Source organism: Leptonychotes weddellii, chromosome X (assembly GCF_054177405.1).
Source record: "Leptonychotes weddellii isolate Sample4059 chromosome X, ASM5417740v2, whole genome shotgun sequence".
In the NCBI taxonomy this organism is placed as follows: domain Eukaryota; kingdom Metazoa; phylum Chordata; class Mammalia; order Carnivora; family Phocidae; genus Leptonychotes; species Leptonychotes weddellii.
Window position 1 is genome coordinate 58,698,624 of NC_138385.1, and position 27,201 is coordinate 58,725,824.

The 27,201-nt window shown below is 46.0% G+C and overlaps 3 protein-coding genes across 4 annotated transcripts in view; 2 read left to right on the forward strand and 1 right to left on the reverse strand.

Annotated features, from left to right (window-relative positions):
* Positions 1-21,330, forward strand: part of PDZD11 (PDZ domain containing 11) — a 28,398-nt gene extending 7,068 nt beyond the window's left edge. The window contains exon 6 of one of the 2 annotated variants that reach the window (XM_081808724.1): positions 21,029-21,330. In XM_081808724.1, coding sequence (XP_081664850.1) covers positions 21,029-21,084 — 56 coding nt within the window. In that variant the 3' untranslated portion in view covers positions 21,085-21,330. Of the gene's footprint in view, positions 1-5,336; positions 6,050-21,028 lie in introns of those variants that run through there. The other variant, XM_081808723.1, reaches the window with a different exon arrangement.
* Positions 489-6,388, reverse strand: ARR3 (arrestin 3). The gene is made up of 12 exons (XM_081808730.1): positions 5,945-6,388; positions 5,758-5,817; positions 5,514-5,581; positions 4,722-4,857; positions 4,448-4,532; positions 4,110-4,182; positions 3,580-3,717; positions 1,950-2,033; positions 1,660-1,683; positions 1,418-1,470; positions 1,120-1,129; positions 489-582 (listed from the first exon to the last, which is right to left on the reverse strand). The coding sequence occupies exons 1-12, from the start codon at positions 6,251-6,253 to the stop codon at positions 489-491; spliced, it is 1,134 nt and encodes a 377-aa protein (XP_081664856.1). The 5' UTR covers positions 6,254-6,388.
* A 3,318-nt stretch (positions 21,331-24,648) lies between the features above and the next one.
* Positions 24,649-27,155, forward strand: P2RY4 (pyrimidinergic receptor P2Y4). Its single transcript, XM_006748554.2, has one exon. The coding sequence runs from the start codon at positions 25,637-25,639 to the stop codon at positions 26,732-26,734; it is 1,098 nt and encodes a 365-aa protein (XP_006748617.1). The 5' UTR covers positions 24,649-25,636; the 3' UTR covers positions 26,735-27,155.
* The last annotated feature ends 46 nt before the right edge of the window (positions 27,156-27,201 follow it).

Genomic DNA, 27,201 nt, shown 5'->3' on the forward strand with positions numbered 1-27,201 from the left:
TCTTAATGGTTTCCAGGAGAAGCCTCTGGCCTCGCCGTGGGCCCTGCGTGCAAGGGTATACATCGCGGCAGGTGGATGGTGTGCTCTCTGTCCTTCTGCTCATCACCTTGCTCTCTGCCCCAGGCCTGGGTGCACGGCCACGCCCCCCTCAGGCCCTGCCTGGAGCGGCGGGTGATCATGGCAGTAGGGTGGTGGGGGTGCTGCCGTGGTAGGGTGGGGGCAGGGATAGCCAGGGCCCAGAGGGAAAGTTGAAGGACCCACAGAGGGCGGGTGGCCTGCCAGAGGGAAGTCGGGGCTTGCTTAGGCTCTTAGCATGTAGCACATGCTACAGAATTGTCACTGACGGGGGCAGAGGGTGCTGTTCTCTGTAGTGCCATCACCCTCCCGGAGAAGGAAATACCAAAGAGATTGCCAGGCACGTCTTGGACAAGCTGATTTATTAGAGCATTACAGTGGGGCTCCCGCCCAGAAGCACTAGAGCGAGGTGCTCAGCTTCCCTCATCCCCCTCTGCCACAGCCTCCTGGCTCTCCTCCCCGCGGTGCTCCTGCGGAGTAAACTCCTCAATGACTATGTCCTCAGAGCTTGCAAAGCAGCAGAGGGGAATGCAGGATTAGGAACAACATTCTGGGCATCGTCCCTGTTCACTCGCTTCCTGTGATCCCAGAAAAGTGACCCCTTCTCTGCTTCCCAACTCAGATCTAAAGCCACCTCTGGGGAGCTACCCCCCTCAACCCGATCAATCGACCACTCTGGCTTGTTTCCCTTCGCTCCCTCCCGGGTCTCCCAAAACAAAAGTCCCCACACACCCACCCAGAGTGCTGGAGAGGAAATAAGAATGGAGGGTGGGGAAGAGGGAGGGGATCGAAGAATGAAAGACGGAAGGGGGGGCGAAGGAAAAAAAAATGGAAGGGATGAGGGGGAAGGAGGCTTCTGAGAAGAGCAGGGGGTGGAGTGTGTATGAAAAGCACTGAACTATGACACGAAGCTAAACCATGTTTCCACTGCACAGTATTGAAAGCACCACTCCAGGGAAGCATTTTTAACATTTCCATCATCACAAAATGGAGGGTGGCAATGGGGAAAGGGAGATGGGGCTTCCAGGCCTCACATTTCCTTACCTTGCAGCCTCTGGAGCAAGCGTGGAGAGGGAGGGAAGAATGGAGGTGAAGCTTCAGTTCCATGAAGAAATGTCTCATTTCTCTTCCCCCTCCCTTTTTAACCCCCTCCTCCCTCCCCTCCCCCAACTTACACACACACACACACACACACACACACACACTGAAAACCTAGGAACCCAACCTGCCTATTGCTATACATTCTCTACCCAAACAGCCAGTCCTTGATTCCTGAGATCAGAACTGCTTGGTCCCCGACACTCAGGCCCACCATTCCTATCAGTGCCACCTGGTCACTCACCGTGTGACGGCTTTGGATGCATCAGGATCAGGGGCAGCTCCACACCAACATCACTGCAAGGATCCCAAGGGAGAGTCACATATCTCCCACCGAGGCCACTCCCTGAACCTCTCCCCCTCGGTTTTCTGGTCCCTGGGATGTCCTCAGACTCTCCTTTGGAGCTCTTTCAGTCTCCTTAGCTCCTCATCCTCCCCTTCTTTCTCCGTCCCCTCCCCCCACAGCTTCCCCATAGCGTCTGTTACCTGGCTATCAGGTCACCTAGGATGCTGAGGGTAGAATGACACCGTAAAATTAGCAGCTGGAAATGGAAAGTGGCAACCTAGTTTTCCTGGGGGATAAGGGATCATAAGGCCAACTCAGCCACAGAATAGGTTTCTGGAAGGGAAGGTGGCTTGCTCACTGGTCTCACAGGTTTGGGAAACTGGTCTGGGAGAAGGGGTGGGGAACAGCTTGGTTGGGTCAGGCCAGCCAGGGAAGAAAACAGAAGTGGTTCCCCGGCCCCTGCCCAGACAGACCATGAACCCTCACTCACCCTCCACCAGACACCATCAGGTTGACTTTCACTTTGTAGGACACCAGGATCCCCAGGAGCTCCTTGTTCATTCCAGGTTGAAGACTGGAGGTGGTAGTAGTCATTGTTGTGTGTTTGTTGGGGGGATGGGGAGTAATGCATTCAGTCCCTCAGTCCCTCCCTGTGCACCTTTTCTAACAGGCCTTCCATGCTCATCTCTCCTACTCATTGAAATCACATTTCTGTTCCTCAAGTACCAGTTTTACCAGTCACCCTCTGCTCAAGAGCCTATCTCTCTGAGTATAACTACTCGGTGTGGCTTTCACGACCCTTAACGAACTGGCCCCACCCAGCCCCTCTAACCTCCTCTGCCCTATCTCCCTAACACCTGGGATACAACCTGGGACCCATCCTCTCTCCATGCTCAGAACACGCCTTGCAGATAACCACCTTCTGGCCTTTGCCCATGCTGTGCTCCCAGTCTGGAATGCTCTTTCCTTCCTCTGTTGCTATCTAGATCCTACTCGTGCCCCAAGATCTAGCTCATTCAGTCTCCTCCAGAAACCCCACTCCAGCTATGCCGGCTTCTTTTCACTTCTATTGAATTTCTAATCTGAACCACATGTATAAACATTTAACCTTTAGACTGCATTTGCGTTCCTCTTTGTTCCCCACCTAGGCCATAAATTGCCTGAAGGCAGAGACTGTCTGAAACTTCCTTGTATCCTCCCACGTTGCTTAGCATAGGAATGAGCATGTTAACGGGTGCTCCATGAAAACGCACTGATTGGAAAATAAGACACAGAAAACTGTATGATACTGGGAAAGTCTCTTCATGACCCTGGAATACTGATCCTTTATAAAATAATGCTGTTTGGATGATTTCTAAGGGTCTTTCTAGCAATAACAATCTATAGCCACAAGATTGATAAGGCACGGAGAAGGGCAGGGGACAATTAGCACTCATCAGGTGGCGGCAGATGGCTTTTGGTGGGAGACGCATCTAGCACTAGGGCCCCCAAAGACATAGGGCCAAATGAATGATTGGGTAGAATTCTATCAATTCCTATTATATCGTTCTCCTTTTTTTGGTCCTCCTCATCCTCCTCCATTTCTCATCTCCTAGTCTTTTCACTCCATTTCTGTCTTTGCTAGAGAGATCATAGTGTTAGAGCCAGACGGCATGTGGTAGAATCCTTTCCACCTCTGCCACTTTCTAGCGATGCGGGCTTGGACCAGTTCCTTCATCTCTCTGGGTCCTTAAATGTAAAATGGAATAAGAACACATATCCAGCCTACTTTAATGTGATTCTTATAAATAGTATGTATATATATATACATAGATATATGTATATATGTATAGATATATATGACCTTCGTGAGCTGTGAAATATTATACAACACAGGGAATTTTCCTCACTGCTTTTTCCTTTCTTGCTGCCTGTGACCTAAGCCTGGGCATTGGTCCCATGGGCATTATTTAGCTTCCTGTTGGCTCTCAGGCCTGCAGGGGTCTCTGAACACTGGCCTAGGGACATTTAAAAAAAAATAGGTAGGCTTCCTTAACAGTGAAAGCTCAGAACTGTATACATAGCATGGAGAATGGGTAAGGGGATAGAAAATGGAGGTTGGGCATCACATTTGAGCTTACATTGTGCTAGAGGCCAGATTGGTATCACCATGCTTGAGTTTGCCATCCAGCGCCAGGCCCTGTTTCTGGCAGTTGGCAGCCAGGAGCGGGGTGACTGCGAAGCTCTTAGAGAAGCTGGAGTTAGCAGCTATAGTCTCCCTTCAAAAGGAGAAAAGAACTTAGGCAAGGCTTGCCAGTTAAGTGTACTTTCATTCCCAAGACTGTCTTGCACAATTCCACAAACCTACTGGAGTATCCAAGAGAGCGGGCATGTCCCGACTGTGGAGAGTGGGAGCAATTCACTCCAGTGGGAAATCCTTATGCCCCTGACCTCTCTCAGCATTTTGACGGTCCTCTTGTGGGTATCCACCCTCTGGTTCTCCTGGGAATCCCTCCCCTCCTCTACACCAGCCCTCACCTTGACCTTCCTCAGTCCTGGGTTCTTAGCCTCTTCCTTCTTTCCCCAACCCCCTCCTTTGCCTCCAGTCCCCGACCCTTTTCCCACCACCCCACCCCTTGACTCTCTGACCCCGGCCCCGGTGCCAACTCACGTGAACTCCTGAATGAACACGGTCTTGGTGTACTTGTCTAAGGAATACAGGACAACATCTGTGATCTGGTCAACTGAACAGCCAGGAAAAGCACAGGACTATAATCAATCCGTCATCCTCAAGACCCCAGCTCACTGCCCTCAGATGTGACCGGATACATGGGTCCACTATGCATGGTGCACTAAGATGTGCTTGTGGGCAAACAGAGATAGGCCCTTCGCTAAGCCTGCATTAGAGAGAAGGTCTAGATGAATGCAGACTGGGTAAGTGGGGCAGAGATTTGGAAAAAGGCCCGCAGATTAGGGACCAGTGCAGGGGGAATAGGAAAAGAAGCTCACTTGAAATCTTGATTTTTTTGATGACCTTGTTGGTGCAGTTGTTGATAGAAACATTGACAGAGATGGGTTTGCCGTGGTAGTGAACCTGAAGCAGGGGGAGAGGCTCATCACAAGGTTGGAGGGAGAACCCCCAGATCAAGACCTAGGATTCTTGTTTCCTTAGCACTGTTGCCGCCCTGGCTTCCGGCTCTGTCTACCCAAGTAGGAAATCCGTGAGGGATCGGGGTTTCGGAGGGGTTTCAGGGTAAGGGGTCAGGAAGTGGGGGTCACAAACCTCCCTGTCCATCCAGGCCTGCAGCTGTAGGGGCTGAGCTGACAGAAGGAAGCGGTGGGTAGTCTGGGCACAGGGGCCAGGGCCTGGCTCCGTGGGTGCAAACTGTATTTTCCGAACCACCAGCCGCACGGAGTCTCTGAGTAGAGGCCAAGAGGTTAGCCAGAACATCTCCTTGGGGACTCACAGACCTTTTCCATGCCAACCCCATGGCCCGGTCCTTGCTTGGGGTGGGGGTGGGTGGAGGTGGGGTAAAGCCTCCCCCCAGAGAATTCCTCTAGACCGTCAATGGAGATATCCAGACCATGGGTCGGCTCACGATGGCTCACTGGCCAAATCTGGCCTGCTGCCTGTTTTTGGATGGCCCACAAGCTGAGAACGGTTATTGCATTTTTAAATGGTTGAAAAAAGTCAAAGTACGATATTTCATGACATGTGGAAATTATGTAAAATTCAAATTTTAGTGTCTATAAATAAAGTTGTATTGGAAGACAGCCCAGCTCATTCATTTACATACTGTCTGTGGCTGCTTTCACACTACAATGGCAGAGTTGAGTAGTTGCAACCGAAACTACAGGGCTGGCAAAGCCGAAATACTTATTTTGGGGCCCTTTCCAGAGAAGTTGGGACTGCCCTGGAGCAAGGAAGAGAAGCCAGAGGAGAATCAGAGCTGGACCTCCGAGTCGGTGGCGACGGTATGGGGAGGTTACAAGTAGGGCTCTTTCTGTCCTGAGATTGAGATCTGTTTCCTAGCACAGGCTGGAGGCAGGGATTTTGGAGAGGACCAAAGACTACCTCTTGGAGATTTTCTCCTCCAGATTTTCAGCACAGAAACTCTTCACTTCAAAATCAATCCCACAGGCCTGCAAGGGGGCAGGGGCAAAGAGAGAACTCATTTCCAACTAGCCTCTCCTCTTGGGTCTTTAAGGAAATGCCTGACCCCATCCTTTAGCTATCCGTTTCTCCAGTCTTGTCCCTTTGTCCCCCTGTCCCTCTTCCTGGCACTATTTCTCCCTCTTTCTCGGAACCCAGACCTCACCTTCCCTGCGTCTTCAGGCCCTGGCTGCAGTGTCACCGAACAGGGGAGGTTAACAGCCATCTGGGGAATCAGAAAGAGGTCAGCAAACAGGAGAAATAGGGCCCCCCTTCCTTTGTTTTCCCTCTTTAGCTTCGCCTCTTAATCTCCCCTGGAAACCTTGCCCAGGACTGGGGGGAGGGGTCAGTACCTGCAGGGTAAAGGGGTGGGCATTGTCCCCCAGCTTTTGCAGCAGTCGCTCCTGTAGGACTGTGAGGGACCCTTGGGGGCTGGTGGTCTCAGGTGGGAACACTTGCTGCACCTGTACGTACAGATCTTTGCGGAACGTCAGACCAATCACATCCAAGTCATCGTGGCCATAGCGGAAGGCACATGTCAACGTGACAAACACTGCAGGCAAAGGAAGAAGAGAGTGACCTGTCATGCCCAAGGGAGAAAAGAAGTTCTTAAATGGCTCAGAGGAAGACACAGAGAGACAAGGGAATATGATTGAAACCATATGGCCATGAAGAAAAGGATTAATACATTAGACTACAGTAAAATTTAAATCTTCTTTACATTAGGAGTCTTTATAAACAACGAAACAAGCAAAAGCCTGGGAGAAAATATTTGCAACATGCATAGCAAACAAAAGTTTAGCCTTCCTAACCTGAAACTAATGAACGTTGTGTGTCAACTATACTTCAATAAAAAAGCTTCACATTTGTCACTATAAAGAACTCCCGCAAATCAACAGTTTAAAAATCCCGATATAAAAGTGTGCAAAGAGTATGGAGAGGCTCTTCGCAGAAGCACAAAATAGGCCAATGAGATATGAAAACATGGTGGGTCGCCTGGGTGCTGCAGTCGGTTAAGCATCTGACTCCTGGTTTTGGCTCCAGCCATGATCTCAGGGTCATGGGATCGAGCCCCACGTTGGGCTCTGCACTCGGTGTGGAGTCTGCTCGAGATTCTCTTTCCCTCTCCCTCTGCCCCTCCCCCCTGCACGCTCTCTCTAAAATAAATAAATAATAAATCTTTTAAAAAAGGATATGAAAACATGTACAGTCTCATTAGTAATCAGATAAATGCAGATTAAAACTACAATGAAATAACATTTCACACACATCAGATTGTCAAAACATTTAAAAGTCTGACAGTACTAAGGGTTGGTGAAGGAGTGGAGCAATAGGAGTTCACTGCACACTGCTGGTGGGAGTATACATTAGGACAACCACTTTGGAGAAACTCCAGATTGAGTAAAACTCAATCTGCTTATGTATTATGATCTAAGAAGAATTTAGAGGAACTCTTGCTCATGTTTATTGAGGAGATACATATGAGAATGGCCATTGCATCAATATTACATTTGTCATAGCATAAAATTAGAAATCATTTCAATATCAGTGAAAGAGTGGGTAATAATAATGTTACAGTATATTCATATAATAGAATGCTAAGCTGAGGTTAAATTAAGTAGAGCGCCATGTATTAACATGGTTAAGTCTTAAAAAAACTATTGAGTCAAAAGAAAGCTAGCTTCAGAATGATATGCACAATCCAATACTGTGTATATAAAGTTTAAAAGCGTGTAGAACAATGCCAGAGTTGCTTACAGATACATAAATATGGAGTAGAAGTATAGAAACAACATAGGAATAATAAACTTCAAATGCGGGATAGTGGTTCCCTGGGGTGGAGGCTGGGAGAGAAGGAGGGAAGGAGGAGAGGGAATGGGATTAGGGAAGGACACATGGGAGACCAGTTTGTTTCGGTAGTTCTTTTTAAAGCTAAGTGGTGGGTACTAGGTATTTATTACATAATTCTCTAGGGTCAGACTACCTGGGCTTGAATATGACTTGTATGAATCCCTCGAGTTCTCTGAGCCTCAGTTAATTTGCCTGTCAATAGTGGGAGCTCTACATATGTTATTTAGACTTCACAACAATCCTCTGATGTGTCATTATTATTTGTTAAATATTTTATTTTCTTAAGCAATTTTTACATCTGATGCGGGGGCTTGAAATCATGACCCCGAGGTCAAGAGTCACACTGGCTCCCCCCTCTTCTGGAGTATTATTATCTCCAATTTACAGGTAGAGAAAATGAGCTCAGAGAGTGATGGCCCAGGGTTTCAACCCAGGCCTGTGTGACTCCAAAGCCCAGACTTCTGTATGCCCAACCTAAGTCATAGGAGTTCATGTGAGGAGTTGATGTATAAGAAATCCCTTTGGAAACTAATTATAGATGTGAATGATGATAACGATCATGGGAATATTGGTAGAAATTGGATAGTTATAAATGAACTCATACGTATGCAGCTGGTACCTAAGAGTAGGGGCAAATAGAAAGCTGCATCAGTGAACTAGAGGAATGTGGGATGGGGTGCAGAGTCATACCTGTCCAAGGACAGAGTGACAGAGATTGAGGGAAGGGAAGGAAAGGAAGAAGAATCTTACTTCTATCAGGAGCCCTGACCCACAAGGAAAGAAAAGTACCGACAGCCACACACTAGGAGACAGCAACTTGTTTTAGTATTTTTAAGAGATCAAAATACTGAACAGCCAGATATCTGCTTTTAAAAATAAGAACAAGGAAAGTGAATCTATATTCAAAAGATACAATGAAGACTGAGAGTAATGATAATGGTAGTGTTTATAAGGACTGGGATAATGTCAGCCTCGTATATTGCAGGAGGGAAAGTTAATTGGTACAATCATTTTGGAGGGCAGTCTGGCAATAGAAAGCTTTAAAGATGTGTGAATGCGGGATGCCTGGGTGGCTCCGTCGGTTAAGCATCTGCCTTTGGCTTGGGTCATGATCCCGCGGTCCTGGGATTGAGTCCCACATCGGACTCCCTGCTCAGTGGGGAGCCTGCTTCTCCTTCTGCCTGCCGCTCCCCGCTCTCTCTCTCTGACAAATAAATAAATAAAGTCGTTTAAAAAATATGTGAATGCTCTTTAGCAATTTATTTATTTATTTATTTGACAGAGAGAGAGAGTGAGAGAGCACAAGCAGGGGGAGCGGCAGAGGGAGAGGGAGAAGTAGGCTCCCCACTGAGCAGGGAGCCCGATGCAGGATTCGATCCCAGGACCCTGGGATCATGACCTGGGCCGAAGGCAGATGCTTAACCGACTGAGCCACCCAGGTGCCCCTGGCCATTCGTTTCTTCTCTAGGCATTTAGTCTAAAGAAATAATTGGACAAGTATGAAAAATATATGTGTGTGTGTGTGTGTGTGTGTGTACATACACACACAAGTATGCACTTCACAGGGTTGTTTATAATAGCCAAAAAAGTCTGATTGAAGATTGGCTAAATATATTATGGTACCCCCATGTGGTATACTACTAGACCTGAAAAATGCATAGATTTCTACATATTAACATAGGTGAAAAAGAAGGTTAGAAAATATTATTTATGGTATTGCATTTAAATAAAAATATAGCTATTTTTGCATGAAAAATATGAATACATATGAACTAAAATATTATTAGTGATTATCTTTGAGTGATAGGATTGCAGGTCTCTTTCTCCTTCATCTGTACTTTCTAATTTGTCTACAGTGGAGACAAACTTCACAACTTTCAGAAGATGTGACAAATAAATTCCCCTTGGCTTTCAATTATGGCCAATTAAAGAGGGTGGAGAGAGGGAGAAAGAAAAGGGAAAGGAAAGAAGGAGGAAAAGGAAGGAAAAGACAGAGAAGGTGAGAAGGAGAGGAAAAGAGGTGACTGGAAGGAACCATGGGAGGGAAGAAATGAAAGAGACGAGGAATAAGACAGAACAAGATCAAGAGGGGTGAGGCAGAGGGATATGTAAGTAGCCCCTGAGGTGAGGGTGGCAAACAGATGGATGGTTCTGGCACATCCCCCTGTTTACAAGTGGGGAGGGCATCACCTCCCCCCCTTCCTGGTTCCTTAGCAGTTTAGGATCAAGCTTTTTGTGTGCTAGAAAATAGCTCGTTTTCATTTTTAAAAATCCAACATCTATTCTAAAGTTATTAATTTTTATTTGTGTCTGTTAGACGAATAGTACCTCTTAATTGTGTGAAAACCAGAAAATACAAACAAAAAGAGTAAATCAGAGCTCTGCCATCACACATCATATTGCAGAGATAACTGCTGTTAATATCTCTTGCACCTGCTTCCCCACTTCGTGTCTTTAATTAAACATAAGGCTACCTTAGATATTTGTGCCATTGCCTTTTTGAAAGGGAACTTTTTATTTTGAGAGCACTGTAGATTCACATGCACTTGTGAGAAATAATACAGAGAGATCCCAGATGGATTTTTGTTACATAATCCATCTATACTGCCTTACAATTGGCCTTTATCACTCAGTAGTGTAGCATAAGCACGTTTTACATCAACAAATGAAACTTGATAGAAAAAAATATTAGAAAATCTGCAAATAAAATCATCTTCATAAAAGTAACAAAGCATGTAAAAGAGCCAAGGAACACAGTGAGGAAATAGACACAACTTAAATGAAGAGTAATAAAAAATTCTACTAAGGAACATAAAGAAAGACTCAAAAGGGAAAAGACATCTTACTTCTGGATCAACGTGCATTTTCTAAACTAAGTATTTCCTCCTGTAGGTTATTCTGAAGATTTTGTAGGAATGTGAAAAAATGATTTAGGTTTTTTTGTTTTTTTTTTAGAATACAGACTAATTGAGAGTCTTAAATTGGTTAATTTACCGGCTATTCCCCAGAATTCCTCTGATATTTAAAACTGGCTGGACTGCTTATCCACACTGTTTAATCAGAAAGACTAAGGTTATTTTATCTCATGGTATCTAAAGGTTATGTTTGAACTAGTATTCATCAATTTGTTCTGAGCCTTTTTTAAGCCAAACCCAATTTTCAAACTTATTGAATCATAGAGTAAAAAAAAATTCTTAAAAAGCAGTGCAAAACAGCAAAGGAAACGGTCAAGAAAACCAAAAGACAGCTGACAGAATGGGAGAAGATATTTGCAAATGACATATCAGATAAAGGGCTAGTATCCAAAATCTATAAAGAACTTATCAAACTCCACACCCAACAAACAAATAATCCAATCAAGAAATGGGCAGAAGACATGAATAGACATTTCTGCCAAGAAGACATCCAAATGGCCAACAGACACATGAAAAAATGCTCAGCATCGCTCGGCATCAGGGAAATCCAAATCAAAACCTCAATGAGATACCACCTCACGCCAGTCAGAATGCCTAAAATTAACAAGTCAGGAAACGACATGTTGGTGAGGATGCGGAGAAAGGGGAACCCTCTTACACTGTTGGTGGGAATGCAAGCTGGTGCAGCCACTCTGGAGAACAGTATGGAGGTTCCTCAAAAAGTTGAATATAGAGCTACCCTATGACCCAGCAATTTCACTGCTGGGTATTTACCCCAAAGATACAAATGTAGTGATCCGAAGGGGCACATGCACCCTAATGTTTATAGCAGCAATGTCCACAATAGCCAAGCTATGGAAAGAGCCTAGGTGTCCATCAGCAGATGAATGGATAAAGAAGATGTGGTGTATATATATACGATGGAATATTATGTAGCCATCAAAAAATTGAAATCTTGGCATTTGCAACGATGTGGATGGAACTAGAGAGTACTATGCTAAGTGAGATAAGTCAATCAGAGAAAGACATCATCATGTGATCTCACGGATATGAGGAATTTGAGAAACAAGACAGGATCATAGGGGAAGAGAGGGAAAAATGAAACAAGACGAAACCAGAGAGGGAGACAAAGCATAAGAGATTCTTAATCTCAGGAAACAAACTGAGGGTTGCTGGAGTGGAGGGGGATGGGAGGGATGAGGTGGCTGGGTGATAGACCCTGGGGAAGGTATGTGCTATGGTGAGCGCTGTGAATTGTGTAAGACTGATGAATAACAGAACTGTACCCCTGAAACAAATAATATATTATATGTTAATAATAATAAAAAAAAACAGTGCAAAAATATTTCAGTGTAATGTTGATCTATGGTACTGTGGCCAGAGTAATGTCTCTTGTTGTTACTTGGTGGAGCTATTGTTTTCTTTGTTTCTTTACTTGGGATCCCCTCCCCCCCAAAAAAGATAGGGGGTTTCCCTACACAGAAGGAGAGGTGGAAAGATATATACCAGAGGTTGCAAAATGTCAGTCTGAGGGTCACATCCAGCCTAAGGAAAAATAAAATTTTTTTTAATCTATCCAGGCTTTAAAGAATGTTTTAGTTAGCTGCCAACATTTGAAGATCAGGAAATTTGCATGAAAATATGGATTTCTGGAGCACTGGATCTTTCCATAGCCAGTCTAAGCCCATGTTCAGTTTAGCAACAAAGTAAGAGGACCACCAAAAATAATAAAGAAAATCAGAAATTTTAGAAAGAAACTATTTTAATTCCAGCACACATGTAAATGTTGTATACTTTTGAAAAATAACATTTCATTTATGTTTTAGAAATATATCTATGTTGAATATTATTTGGGGAAAAGGTACCATAATCTTTTTAGAATTTGGGCTTCTGAAGGTCTTATTCTGAGCTTCATTTCCAGTTCCATTCCAACAGTTGGAAAATTTGGCCACACTGGGCTAAAATTCCTGGTTGTTTGCCCCCACCAGAAAAGGCATTCACAGTTCCCACCACTTTTTGGTTTTGTTATACCCCTCTGGTCCACTCGTCCACTCTACTCGTTCAAGTTACTTGTCTGGCATGCGTGACATTTCATTTTGGGGTCCCTGGCACATACAAAGGCCAAGAGAATTTTTACTTACTCTTTCGATCTTTTAAGTAATCAGGGTCAACCAGGACCACACCATCTATGTAGACAGGGAGAGACAGCACCGCGGTCAGGAAAAATCCTTAGACTGTGAAACAGAAGTCAATCCCTGAAATAGCTCCTCCCATTTTCCCCTTTAATTGGCCTCCTCTTCTGCATGTTCCTTTCTTGGCTTTCTTTTAGTTCCTGACTCCCATTCCCTTCTCCCCAGGCGCTTTCCCTTTTTGGACTCACTGACCAATGGGATCCACCATGTCCACATGGTCCACGAAGTCCCGTTTCCCCAGGTAGAGGGCAAGCTGTTGTGGAACAACCTGGCATGTTATTCTCATAATCATCTTTGAATGGGTTCCCCTGAGGCCCCCAACGCAAACCCTTGAGACCTTGAAGGAGATACCCACCTATCCCTTTTGCCCTCTCATTTGCCAGGCTAAGCCAGGTTCTCTCACCTTCCCATTGGAGCAGGTCTTCTTATACACCCTATAAAGAGAAAATCAGAAAGAAAATAGGGAAGGTCATTGGGAGAGAAGGGAAGAGGAAAAGAAGGGCGAGGAGAGGAAGGGAAGTGGGGGAGAAAAGGAAATATTCCTAGGATTAAGAGAAGAGGCCCAAGGAGCATGAAATGGTACAAAGGTGGAGGTAATTGGTAGAGTTCAAATTACAAGTTGAGGAGAGGTTGGAAACTCCTCTACCCCAAAGGCAAGCACTTGGGTTTGGGTAGGGGACAAGTCACTGATTCAGAGAATTAGAAGGGGTTCTTACTTACCTTGAGCTCTTGGCCATGGAGTTAATGTTGAGCCTTTTCTGAGAAGAGAGAAAGAAGGAGGAAACTCAGTCATTTGGTCCCTCTTCTCCTTGCCCCATTCTGGGATACCATCCAGACACACCTAGTGTGCAACCTTTCCCCCTTAAATAGATACCTCTCCACCATAAAGTGCCTTATATTCTCCCTTCTGCCAAGGGTACTTATTCAGTCATACTCTCACCCATCCCAGGCATGGGAAAAAACAAAACAAAACTATTTTTACAAATTGTCGACTAACCATACTGTCTATTCTCAAGAAAGGGCATGGCTTCCTGGAATAGCTGGGGCACTCTTGAGTACCTTCACAGAGAAGGAACTTGTCTGGAAGGGGGCTGGAGAGAGGCCTTCATCCAGACAATTTGAGGAAAATTGGACTGGATGAGGCTGGACATCACCTGGCACACAGTAAGTGTCAAGACATGTTTGTTAGATACACGAATGAATGAATGAAGAAAAAATGGATTCTGTCTGCTTTTGCGCCTACAATGGATTCTGAGCCTGAGTTCACCTCAGGGTGGCCTTAACTCTCAGCTAAGAGAGGAGAAAAATGTTGGAGAGAAGGGGTTGGTGCCCTCATGCTCTTGGTGGTTGGTGGCAGAAACCTCTATGGAGGTCGGAAGCCTTCCTTGAATCTATTCATCGTTCTCTTCACCTTCCCCCGATTTTCCCATCTTACCCCCATCCATGTCCCCAGGTGCTAGGCCTTGGAGTAGGGACCCTTAGAGAGAGGGAGATGTCTGTCTAGTGCTTCTCTTTGATGCATATCAGGTCTGGCCTGAGGGGTGAGCTTCGGGGAGCTTCCAGAGGTCTCTCATAGGGTCTCTCAGCCCAAGTGCCTGCTGGCTGTGTCAAGAAGGGTGCCCTCAAGTGCTCCTTGATATATTCATGGGGATGCTAAAGGCAAGGGGTATGGACCTAGTATGGGATAGAAATAGAGGACTTTGGACTATTACCTGGGGAGAGAGATGAAGCTCACATCCGTCTCCAGCTCTGGTTGCTATGCTCACCTCCCCAGCCTCTTATACTTAAGGTACTTTGCATGTTTAGACTGGTGGGGGTCAGGGAAGAAGAATGGAGTTGGGGGGGGCCATAAAACACTGCTTTATAAATAGCTCAGGTGCCAAGAGTTTGGAAAGCAGATTAAAGGCTAAAAGATTAGTGGCTAAGGATTAGCAGGTTCTTGCTGCTGGGACAGGGTGGGGGTAGAGGGTTGAATCTGATGGTGTTAAAATCAGGGGAGCTTGATAAGGGAAACTACAGGGTTTTGGCCTTATGAGGCCTTGAACCTCAGGACTCAGATCAAAGGAGAGTCAGAGACATTAAAGGAAAAGCATGGTGAAGGATAGAAATAGGAGGGCTCAAAGTATGGGCCTTTGTGATTCTGAAAGGAGAGCCTTGTGTCACACTTTAGTGTTTCTATAGCTCTTGATCAGCTATTACAGGCCACACAAAAGCTAAGAGTATGGGAAAGAGTACCCCTTCCCCAGTCCCCCACCACGTGGGACTTGGGACTCTTGAAGCCTACTGTTTAGAAACGCTGATTATCCCAGCTTATGTGCACAGCAGGAGTCAATCTCCTGTAAGTGGGGGTGGTGATTGGGGAGAGGAGGCTGAGTGTGTTGAGCTGTGTGTGCACATGTCTGTGAACCTTGAATATTTTTTGATGGAGAGGAAGGTAACAAAGGATTTTTGCCCAGGACAGGTACTCCTGGAAAGATGTTGCATGTGGAGGGAATAGACAATTGACATCTGTATCACTCCCACCTAGAGTAAACCTTCCCACCTAGTTTTTGACTCTCCCCAATCCCTGAAACTAAGTCCATGTTAGAGGCTCTAAGCAGCTTCCCTTGCCTCATATGACCACTCATGGAATTAGAGATATTTCTGTCCTACAGCTGCCAGGACCCCCACAATGGCAGCAACAAAAATAATCTTCCTTTCTTGGCTGTCCTTCTCACAGGGCCCAGGTCCAGGCTTTGTGGACATAAAGAACGTAGAGACAGACCTCCAAACTCTGGGGATACAGGACCCTACCCTGCCTCCAACCCCTCATAGATCTGGCTGGTCTTTAGTATCTATCCATAGATGCCTGCCCTCAATCTGCCACAACAGGGTGTCCATTCCTCAGAGCATGGCCATGACTATGGCTCAGAGGGCTGGGCGTTCCCTACCTCCTGCTCCCTACTGTGACTGCTGGGCAGCTATCCTGTATTCCTTTTGTACAGCTAACTGTGTTAGCCTTTGCCATTCCTTGCCAATATACACCCCAGGAGCTTGTCTTTTAGTTGCTATTACTCTGCTCTTCTCAGGGATTTTCAGATAGAGCTAGAAGCCCAGACTCTGCAGGGACCATAGTGGGACTGAATCTAATGCTGGACATACAGGAAAGAGTTATGTACTTGCCAAGGTTGGTGTCTGTTGAGAAGGCAAGACTTCAGAATCAGTGTACTTTTGGACTAGGCTTCAGCCCATTTTTGTCTTCAGACCCACACTTAAAGTGTATCCCCTTTTTCAGTTCAGATCCATGGTCCTCTCAGCAGGAAGAAAATAGATCTGGTAGGTCTTTAATTCATTACTACGATTGAACTTAAATCATTATCTCTCTTCTAGGAGTATGTGCCTTTCTTGGCTGAGGAATAATTTACAAACAGCAAAAGGCACAAACCTTTAATTGCACAGCTTGGTGAATTTTTATCTACTGTGGTAGGCTGAATAATGGGCCCCAAACATATAGGGTCCTAATCCCTAGAACCCATGAATGTTACCTTACATGGCAAAAGGAACTTTGCAGAAATGATTAAATTAAGGCTCTTGATATGGGGAGATTATTCTGAATCATCTGGGTGGGCCCTAAATAACCACTAGTCTCTTTATATATAAGAGGAAAAAGAGGGAGATAGAAGGAGATTTGACTGCAGAAACAAAGCAATATGAGAACTGAAGCAAGATGCTATGTCACTGGCTCTGAAGATGGAGGAAGGGGCCACAATCAAGAAATGCAGCTCTGGATGCTGGGAAGAATGAGTGCATGGATTCCTCCTCCCCTCCCTACCCCCCCACCCACCCATAGTCTCTTATGGTCACAAGGTGGCTGTTGCAGTTCAGGTGCAGCCTGGCTGACGCCTGAATTTTGGTAAAACTGATTTTGGACTTCTGACCTCCAGAACTATAAGAGAATAAGTCTGCTGTTTTAAGTCACCAAGTCTGTGGTAATTGTTTTACAGCAGCAAGAGGAAACTAATATACCTGTGTGTACACACATGTAACCACTACCTAGATCAACATATAAAACATTTCCATCTTTCCCCCAAATTCCCTCATGTCCCTTTCCAGCTTGTAGTCCCCAAAGAGAATTATCACCATAGTTTCATTTTGAGAAAGGGTATTTGCATTTTCTAGTGATTTATTCCTGGGCTGCAAGAGTGGTTCAATATTTGTAAATGAATCAACGTGATATACCACATTAATAAAAGAAAGGGTAAGAACCAGATGATTCTTTCAATAGATGCAGAAAAAGCAGTTGACAAAGCACAACGTCCATTCATGATAGAAACCCTCAACACAGTAGGGCTAGAGGGAACATACCTCAACATAATAAAGGCCATCTATGAAAAATCCCCAGCTAATATCATCTTCAATGGGGAAAAACTGAGAGCTTTTCCTCTATGGTCAAGAACAAGACAGAGATGTCCACTCTCACCACTGTTATTTAATATAGTACAGGAAGTCCTAGCCACAGTAATCAGACAACATACAAAAAAATAAATGAATAAAAGGCTTACAAATAGGCAAGGAAGATGTCAAACTTTCACTATTTGCAGATGACAAGATAGTCTATATAGAAAACCCAAAAGACCCCACCAAAAAATTGCTAGAACTGATATACAAATTCAGTAAAGTTACAGGATACAAAATCAATGTACAGAAATCTGTTGCATTTCTGTATCAATGATGAAGCAACGAAAGAGAAGGCAAGGAATCAATCCCATATATACAATTGCAGTCAAAACAATGGGGTATCTAGGAATAAGCCTAACTAAAGAGGTAAAAGACCTGTACTCTGAAAACTATAAAACCCTGATGAAAGAAATTGAAGATGACACAAAGAAATGGCAAAACGTTCCATGCTCATGGATTGGAAGAACAAATATTGTGAAAAATCTATATTGCCCTAAGCAATCTACACATTTAATGCAATCCCTATCAAAATACCAACAGGATTTTTCACAGAGCTGGAACAAACAATCCTAAAATTTGCATGAAAGACCTGAAGAACCAAAGCAATCTTGAAAAGGAAAAGCAAAGCTGGAGGCATCACAAATCTGGACTTCAAGATATATTACAAAGCTGCAGTGATCAGGACAGTATGGTACTGGCATAGAAATGGACACATAGGTCAATGGAACAGAATAGAAAACCCAGAAATGAACCCACAACTATATGGTCAACTAATTTTTGACAAAGCAGGAAAAGAATATCCAATGGGCAAAAGACAGTCTCTTCAACAAATGGTGTTGTGGAAACTGGAGAGAAACATGCAAAAGAATGTAACTGGATCACTTTCTTACACCATACACAAAAACAAGTTCAAAATGGGCAAATGATCTAAATATGAGACCTGAAACCATAAAAATCCTAGAGGAGAACGCAGCAGCAACCTCTTTGACATTGGCCATAGCAACATCTTACTAGGCATGTCTCCTGAGGCAAAGGAGACAAAAGGAAAAATAAACTATTAGGACTTCATAAAAATAAAAAGCTTCTGCACAGTGAAGGAAACAATCAACAAAAATAAAAGGCAACCTGTGGAATGGGAGAAGATATTTGCAAATGACATATCTGATAAGGGGTAGTATTCAAAATCTATAATGAACTTATCAAACTCAACACCCCAAAACCAAATAACCTGATTTTAAAAATGGGCAGAAGACATGAATAGATATTTTTCTAAAGAAGACATCCAGACAGCCAACAGACATATGAAAAGATGCTCAACATCACTCATTATCAGGGAAATCCAAACTACCATGAGATATCACCTCACTCCAGTCAGAATGGCTAAAATTAACAACACAGGAAACAACAGGTATTGGCGAGGATGTGGAGAAAGGGGAACCCTCTTAAACTGTTGGTGGGAATGCAAACTGGTGCAGCCACTCTGGAAAATAGTATGGAAGTTCCTCAGAAAGTGAAAAATAGAACTACCCTATGATCCAGCAATCGTACTCCTAGGTATTTACCGAAAGGATACAAAAATACTGATTTGAAGGGATACATGCACCCGGATGTTTATAGCAGCATTATCAACAATAGCCAAATTATGGAAAGAGCCCACATGTCCATTGACCGATAAATGGATAAAGAAGTGGTGGTATATATATACAGTGGAATATTACTCAGCCATAGTAAAGAATGAAATCCTGCCATTTGCAACAATGTGGATGGAGCTAGAGAGTATTATGCTAAGCAGAATAAGTCAGCCGGAGAAAGACAAATACCATATGATTTCATTCATGTGTGGAATTTAAGAAACAAAACAAACAAACATAGGAGGGAAAAAGAGAGGCACGCCAAGAAACAGACTCTTAACTATAGAGAACAAACTGATGGTTACCAGAGGGGAGGTGGGTTGGGGGACAGGTTAAATAGGTGATGGGGATTAAGGAGGGCACTTAGAGTGATGAGCGCCCTGTGTTATATGGAAATGTTGAATCACTAAATTGTACACCTGAAACTAATATTACACTGTATGTTAACTAACTGGAATTTAAATAAAAACTTGAGAAAAAGGGTATTTGCATTTTCTGAGAAAGCAAGAGTAAGAAGGCAAAGGAATGCATCTCTAATTATGGAGCTTCTGGCCTCTATGATATATTGAAGGGAGAAGTATTTTCAGGTCCTTACCCACCTCACTTGCACATCCCAGTGATTTTTCCCAGCCAGGCCTTCCAGTTAGGAAGTGATGATCAGATCTCTAAGTGAGGAAAGGGTGGGTTATTCAGTAAGGGGTTGTAGCAGACAGAATTGTTTGTCAACTCACCAGCCACCTCCCCCTTCCTTCTTATGGGCAGAATCTCCATTTCCTAAGCCGGTCATGGCCATTTCATCCCTCTTGCCAGTGATTGATTTAGTTATAGGCATGAAGAAATTCTGGCCACTGAGATGTGAAAGGAAGTGTGCTAGGGAGATTCTGGGAAAGGTTTCCTGAATAATAACAGTAAACCCACAGGAAGAGAGGCCTTCTTCTCCTACCATCGAATGTTGTCATGTTTGGATGCAATGCCTAAAGTGCGTCTGCCATCTTGTGACCCTGAGAGTTGCTAAACCAACATGCTGAGGGTTGCAGATCAGAAAGATGGAGTCAGGGGATGCCTGGGTGGTTCAGTTGGTTAAGCATCTGCCTTCAGCTCAGGTCATGATCCCAGGGTCCTGGGATCGAGTCCCACGTTGGGCTCCTTGCACAGTGGGGAGCCTGCTTCTCTCTCTACCTGCTCTGCCTGCTCTGCCTGCCGCTCCCCCTGCTTGTGCTCTCTCTCTCTCTGACAAATGAATAAATGAAATCTTAAAAAAAAAAAAAGAAAGATGGAGTCAGAATTTTTTGTGACATTGTTGAGTTGGTGAATTAGACAACCCAAAGCGGCCCACTCCTGGACTTAGATGCAAGATAATAAATTTCCTCATTTTAAAATCAGGAGAGTTGGAATTTTCCATTATTGCAATTGAAAGCATATCAGCGGACTTAAGTGGGAGCTGGACAATGGCATTGTCTCAGTGGGGGAGGATAGAAAGGAGACTGAGGAATCAAATGGTAGAAACAGAGATTTCCTGTGCTGTCCTAGGTGCTGGACACAGCAGTACTAGTCTCTACTCTAAAGCTTTTAACAGCCTTGCTGGAGATAAAGAACGAAAGGGCACACTATCTTGGACACAATTATATGCAGCCAGTCACTTTCCCCTGATTTTATTAATAAGCTTGGATTATCCAGAGTTTCAGATTTTCTAAAGATTTTATTTATTTGACAGAGAGAGAGACAGCGAGAGAGGGAACACAAGCAGGGGGAGTGGGAGAGGGAGAAGCAAGCTTCCCGCGGAGCAGGGAGCCCGACGCGGGGCTCGATCCCAGGACCCTGGGATCATGACCTGAGCTGAAGGCAGACGCCCAACGACTGAGCCACCTAGGCGCCCCAGGGTTTCAAATTATAGCTCCTTGCTGTCAAGCTTGAGTGACTGTCTTGTTCCATTCCACACTGCACCTTATTCTCAGCAGGTGACCATGTCATTATTTCACGTCATAAAGAAAACCTAGGCAACTGGGGTGAACTTTCCAATCTCCAACACCCTCCAAATTCACCTGTATTTTCATTCCTGGTGATGAAGAGCATGATAATCACCAGACACGATGCATTACATGCATTGCCTCTTTTTCTCCTCACAACCAGATAGGTGCTAGTATCCTCATTCTACATATGAGGACATGGAGGGTCCGGAAGACTTAACCTACAGTCATATAGCTAGCGGGTGATGGAGCCAGGGTTAAACTCTAGGTCTGACTCCAAGGTCTGCAGTCTCCCCACTATTTCACCTATCTTTTCTCCCTCATTTCTTTCCGTCCCTCCTTCTTTCCTTCTTCTGTTCCTCCTCCCTCCCTCTCCTTGCTTTCTACGCCCCTACTCAGAGAAAGGGATTAGAAACCATGCCTTTCCCCACTTTCCCTCTTTAGGCCCTAAGGAAACAGCAAACATTGCAGAGAAACTGTCATCAAGACATGAATATTAGATGTGAGGCGCCAAGAGGAAGAGGACTGGAAAAGACTGGAGGAGTAGGGGAACAGAAGGATAGCAGCAGGGAAGAAGGTAATAAACTGCCTGACATACTAAATTCTACATTATCAATGAGATACCCAAGTGGGTTTGTCCTACAGTAAACAATATATACAGGCCTTAGCTGTGGGAATCATTCATTTCAACAAAGTATAACTGAGTCACTCATTCATCCATTCAGTAAACATTTGTTGAACACCTACTATGTGCAAGGTATCTATTTCCTTAACTCTGAATCGGAAGGCATTTTTTAGACAGCAAGATGTAGAATTTGGAAAAAAAAAAAACCCACCTGGAACATATGTTTTTTTTTTAAATTTTTTATTAACATATAATGTATTATTTGTTTCAGGGGTACAGGTCTGTGATTCATCAGTCTTACACAATTCACAACGCTCACCATAGCACATACCCTCCCCAATGTCCATGAACATATGTTATTATAACTTTACGGGGAAGGCTTTGGGAGAGACAGAGATAATACAAGGTGCTTGTCTTCAAGGACCTCTGGGTCTGGTGTGCGGCTGGGAAAGGTGGGAGAGAATGGACAAAAACAAAGGAGTGGAATTCTGTACAGTCTGTGGTATGTGCCATAAGCTCAGTAGGAATCAAATGTGGTAAGAGTGTGAGAGAGACGTACATTTTGATTAGAGAGACATCTGTATGCTGGAGTCTCATTGGTCATTGTAATTATTCCGAACTTCTAAGTTAAATCATGAGAGTGGATGTTGAGAGAGAGAAAGAGGGAGACCGGGAAAGATAAAGGGTAGAGTGAGGAAGAGGAAGGAGAGGAGGAAGAGGGGAAGAGAAGAGAGAAGAGAAAAAGCTCTAGGGGTAAGCCTTGGGGGCAAGGTCACCTTCGGAGGAGGGAGGACAAAAAGGAGCCAGGGAAGAGGTCAGAAGGGACAGCCAGAGGACTAGGAGGACCAGAGCAATGCAAAGTCACAGAAACAAACGTGAGGAAGACTTTCACAGAAGCCAGCGAGTCTGGCCTGCAGCATTTCCTAAGGCACAAATCCTTCCTTTTGGCCCAGGCGGTGTCGGGCGAAGGCAGTGAGAGCTGGAGCTAAGCCAGCCTGAAGCAGGAGCTTCTCTAGTGTGGAGGACACTGGAGGGAGCCCTTGGGTGTATGCCACGCCTCGAATTACACGTGTTCGCCTCCGAAGAGATCAGCTTCATTCCTAGGAGCAAAGGAATAACGCAAAATACCTTATGATTAGAAGCATTTCATGATTGGGGCGCCTGGGTGGCTCAGTTGGTTGAGCCTCTATCTGCCTTCGGCTCGGGTCATGATCTCGGGGTCCTGGGATCGAGCCCCGTATCGGGCTCCTTGCTCAGCAGGGAGCCTGCTGCTCCCCCTGCTTGTGCTCTCTCTCTCTGACAAATAAATAAATAAATAAATAAATAAATAAATAAATAAATAAATAAAGAGAAGGATTTCATGATTTACAAAGTGTTTTCACACCTACTGACCAATTCGATGTTTGGGAAACCCTACAAGGTTGGTATTATTATGCCCATTTCACTGGGAGAGAAAACTAAGTCACAAAGAGGTGTCCAGCATCCCACAACTAATGCTTGGGAAAACAAGGATTCGAACTCCTGTCCGTCTGCTTCCAAACACCTGGGCCTCGTATGCGATATCATGGCAGCCCGCTGTCCAGGACCCAGGCTATGACTGCTTCCTCCACGCCTCCCTTTTATCACGGCAAGGATCTCCATGTTTCCCCTATCCAGGTTCCTGGGCCTCCAGGAGATCTAGATCCCAGATTCTAGAGTCTCCCTTGCAGGCCTGCCGCCTCCTCTCACTCCCAGAATCCAGCTGGGCAACATTCCCAGGAGCCTGAAGATCAGGTTCAGAGTCCCCGTTGCTTCCAGTTCCCTGCAGAGTGGATTCTGCCCAGACTGCACCTCCCTCCCCAAGAGCACTACTCACCTCGCCCTCAGAGTCCTCCAGGCCCAAAGCTTGCCCCCTCTGCCGAAGACCCCCACGATCCTGGAAACTTAGTTAGCCCCAGGAGCCCCAGATCCAGAGCTTCCGACAAATTGGCATTCTTGGGCACTCAGCTCTCAAACGTCTAGGTTTGGCTTCTGTACTTTCTCTGCTGTATTCAGACTGGAGTCTCCTGGAGTGGTAGAGTGAGATGAGGGGTGGTGTGTAGGAAGGGGTGGGGTCTGTAAGGGAGGCATGTCAGCTAGCATCCTGGGGGAGGAGTGAACTACCTCGTCTCCCCCTCCTCTGACGTGTGCAGTAGGCGTCTGGAAATTGACAGGCTGAAAAGTGAACCCCCCAGTTTTCCCCCAAACCTGCTTCTCTCATAGCGTTTCCCATCTCTGTCAACAGTAACTCAATTCCTCCAGCTCCTCAGGCTGCAAATCTTGGAATCGTTCTTGACTCCTCTCTTTCTTGCACACCCCACATCAGTAAATTGTGTTGTCTCTACTTTCAAAATCTAGCCAGAATCTGACCACTTCCCATCACCCTCGCCAACCTGGTCCAAGTTACCATCATCCATTGGCAACAGCTCCTGTTTGTCTTCCTTCTGTTTCCCCAGTCCTGCAGTCTATTCTCAACATAGAGCTAGACGGTGACCCTTTAAAAGTACAAATCAGGGGGCGCCTGGGGGGGCGCAGTCGGTGGAACGTCAGACTTTTGGTTTCCGCTGGGGTTGTGATCTCGGGGGTTGTGGGATCGAGCCCCGGGACTGGCTCTGCCCTCAGCGGGGTATCTGCTTGGGTTTCTCTCTCCCTCTGTCTCCGCCACTCCCCACCCAGGGATGTGCGCTCTCAATCTCTCTCTCTCCCCATCTCTCTCTAAGATAAATAAATAAAATCTTTTAAAAATATATAAATTAGACCCCAACACTTGTCTCTTCTAAACCCTCAATGGCTTCCCATTCATTGAAAGTAAAAGCCAAGCAGTCCTCGCAATGGTTCCTGAGGACCTTCATGATCTGGTGCCTGCCAAACTCTCTGACCTCGTCTCTACATTTCCCCTTCCTCCCAACCACTTGCTCTTTATCTGAAGTCACCCTAATATTTAAAGAAACAACCCTCTCTATTCCCCTGTCTTCTCTTCTCTAGTCCCCATCCCACCTTTATTTTTCTCTATAGCAATGATTACAATCTATATATTTTACTTGTTAATTTTCTTTTCTTTTCCCTCCCACTAGTATGCGGGCTCCATTAGAATGAGAGTTTTTCTCTGTTTTATTCACTACCGGTACCTAGAACTGGACCAAGCACACAGTAGGCTCTCAGTAAACATTTGCTTATCTTTTTTCTGGATTATGGCCAGTGACTTCAGAGAGGCAACTAAGCATAGCGATTAAGTACATGGAGACTAGCGCCTGGGTCAAAGGCAGGCCTGCCTGGGTTCAAATCTTGACTCTACCACTAAATAGCAGAATAAATTCTCTGTGCCTTAGTTTTCTCATCGGCAAAGTGGGGCAATAATTGTACTTATAGAGAACCTATGGGGCCATCAATAAGTGTAAAGCACTTAGAATAGTGCCTTGCACATAGTAAGTGCTATATAAGCATTTTTATAATTATATGCACACGGACTTAAGATTTATATCAGTAGTATAGGTTTTCTAAAATCTTTCCGTGTGTTATCTTGCATTTCTGCCCATGTTAACATTCATTCATTTCCCATGTTTCTGCTCACTCATACAGATTTATATGATCTCCCTGTAGTTTTAGTCATCTCCTGTGGCCTGGCTCTTGATCTATAAACGTGGTTGTTTCCTTGTGTACTCCGTCCTACAGTCATTTAGAAACTGTTAAATAGTAATCTCGCCGGGCCTCAGTCTATAGAGTGAGTAGGTTGGACTAGATAATCTCGATGGGCCTTTCTAGCTCTGAGGATTTCCCAGGCCAGGAGGAGGGACAGGCCCCACCCCCAAACCCGCCCTCTTGGATATGCCCTCTGGCTGCCAAGGGGAAAGGTGACAGAGTCAGCTGGGCTCAGCTTCAAGGGGACCAGGTAGGAGACATGCCAAGTTTCTTGGGTGAGGGTGGCGATGGGGTTCCTGGGCTGGACCAGGCTGGGGGAAGGCGTCAAAAGTAACTATAGTGTGGAGACACTGGGACCAGGGTGAGGGGAAAGGTAAAGCCACCATGTGGACAAATGTTGGAATGGGCTAGGAGACAGTCTGGGTCCGGGCATATTCGCCCATGGGATAGTCTCGATAGGCCTCCACCCTATCTTGGCTAGCCAAGATCTGAAGGACAGAGTCAGCTGCAGGATGAGAATAACCCAAACTCACTGCCTGCCCTGCTGGGCCCCAGCACCACGTGCTGCCCATCATTCCCCAGGCTGGACCAGGGGGGCTTGGGCAGGGGCTGGCCTGGCCTGAGTTGCGTGCGGACATACTCCTCCCAGCTACTCCTCATGCTTCAGTCATGGCCCGCCTCATTCTCTGCTCTTTGGCCTCAGGTCAGGGCTGGGAGGCCTGGAAAATCCAGCCGCCCTCACTTCTCCCCTTCCCACCTCTAGGGGGACCATGGCCAGTGCAGGGTCCTCTCTGCTCACAGCCCTAGGCCCCAGCCCAGATCCTGGCGACAGTGAGGCAGAGCTGGACTGCCGTTTTAATGAGGAGTTCAAGTTCATCCTGCTGCCTGTGAGCTACTCGGTTGTCTTTCTGTTGGGCCTAGGCCTCAACGCCCTGACCCTCTGGCTCTTCCTCTTTCGCCTCCGACCCTGGGACGCAACGGCCACATACATGTTCCACTTGGCCTTGTCAGATACTTTGTATGTGCTGTCACTACCCACCCTCATCTACTACTATGCGGCCCGCAACCACTGGCCCTTTGGTGCTGGGCTCTGCAAGTTCGTCCGCTTTCTCTTCTACTGGAACCTCTACTGCAGTGTCCTCTTCCTCACCTGCCTCAGCATCCACCGCTACCTGGGCATCTGCCACCCACTGCGGGCACTGCGCTGGGGCCGCCCTCGCTTCACAGGCCTTCTCTGCCTGGCGGTTTGGTTGGTCGTCGCCGGCTGCCTCGTGCCCAACCTGTTCTTTGTCACAACCAGCACCAAGAAGGACACCATCCTGTGCCATGACACCACTCGGCCCGAGGAGTTTGACCACTACGTGCACTTCAGCTCGGCCATCATGGGGCTGCTCTTTGGCTTGCCCTGCCTGGTCACTCTTGTCTGCTATGGGCTCGTGGCCCGGCGCCTATATCGGCCCTTGCCGGGGGCCGCCCGGTCATCTTCTCGTCTGCGTTCTCTCCGCACCATCGCTGTGGTGCTGACCGTCTTCGCTGTCTGCTTCGTGCCTTTCCACATCACCCGCACCATTTACTACATGTCAAGGCTGTTGGAAGCTGACTGCCGGGTGCTGAACATTGTCAACGTGGTCTACAAAGTGACTCGGCCTCTGGCCAGTGCCAACAGCTGCCTGGATCCCGTGCTCTACCTGCTCACTGGGGACAAATATCGACGCCAGTTCCTGCAGCTGTGCAGGTGTGGGGGGTCTCAGCCCCCCACGACCGCCTCCTCCCTGGCACTGGTGTCCCTGCCTGAGGAAAGCAGCTGCAGGTGGACATCCACCCACCAGGACAGTGGCTTCCCTGCCCCTGGGGCAGATAGATTGTAACCCTGGGAGCCAGGAAGTGAGAGGAAAAAGGGTGGGTGCAGGGCAGAGGTGAAGGAACTTAAGTTACCCCCAATATGGCTGCTTCTTCGTCTTTCCCAGACTCTGGAGAGAGGCCCACACCCTGAGGATTAAGAGGAACCAGGTACATCATGTGTGACCCCATCTCTCATTAAACCCTTCAGTTGCCCTCCCCTTTTTAGCCAAAGGCAGTAACAGCCACTCTTCTTTCTCTTTGCTTCTGTCTCCTTCCTGGGGCCATCAGTCCTGTCTCTTGATCCTACAAGGTTTCCTAAAATTCTCACGCAGTCTCCACCTTTTCTCCACCTTTTCCCCACACACATTTGTATAGCATGTGTTCCTTCAGCCAGACCCGAGCATTAGACTGAAGAGGTGGAGAAGCTGGGGTAATCTCAGGATTGGTCTGATGTATCTGATGGTGATAGCCAGAATCGGGAAGTGGGGAGCAC

Coding starts and splice junctions, on each gene's coding strand:
- P2RY4 (XM_006748554.2), top strand. CDS start 25,637: ATGGCCAGTGCAGGGTCCTCTCTGCTCACAGCCCTAGGCCCCAGCCCA.
- ARR3 (XM_081808730.1), bottom strand. CDS start 6,253: ATGGTTTCAATCATATTCCCTTGTCTCTCTGTGTCTTCCTCTGAGCCA. Junction 4,533..4,721: donor AGGCCTGGATGGACAGGGAG/GTTTGTGACCCC, acceptor CCCCTGCTTCAG/GTTCACTACCACGGCAAACC. Junction 2,034..3,579: donor AATCTGGCCTCTAGCACAAT/GTAAGCTCAAAT, acceptor TACCACCTCCAG/TCTTCAACCTGGAATGAACA.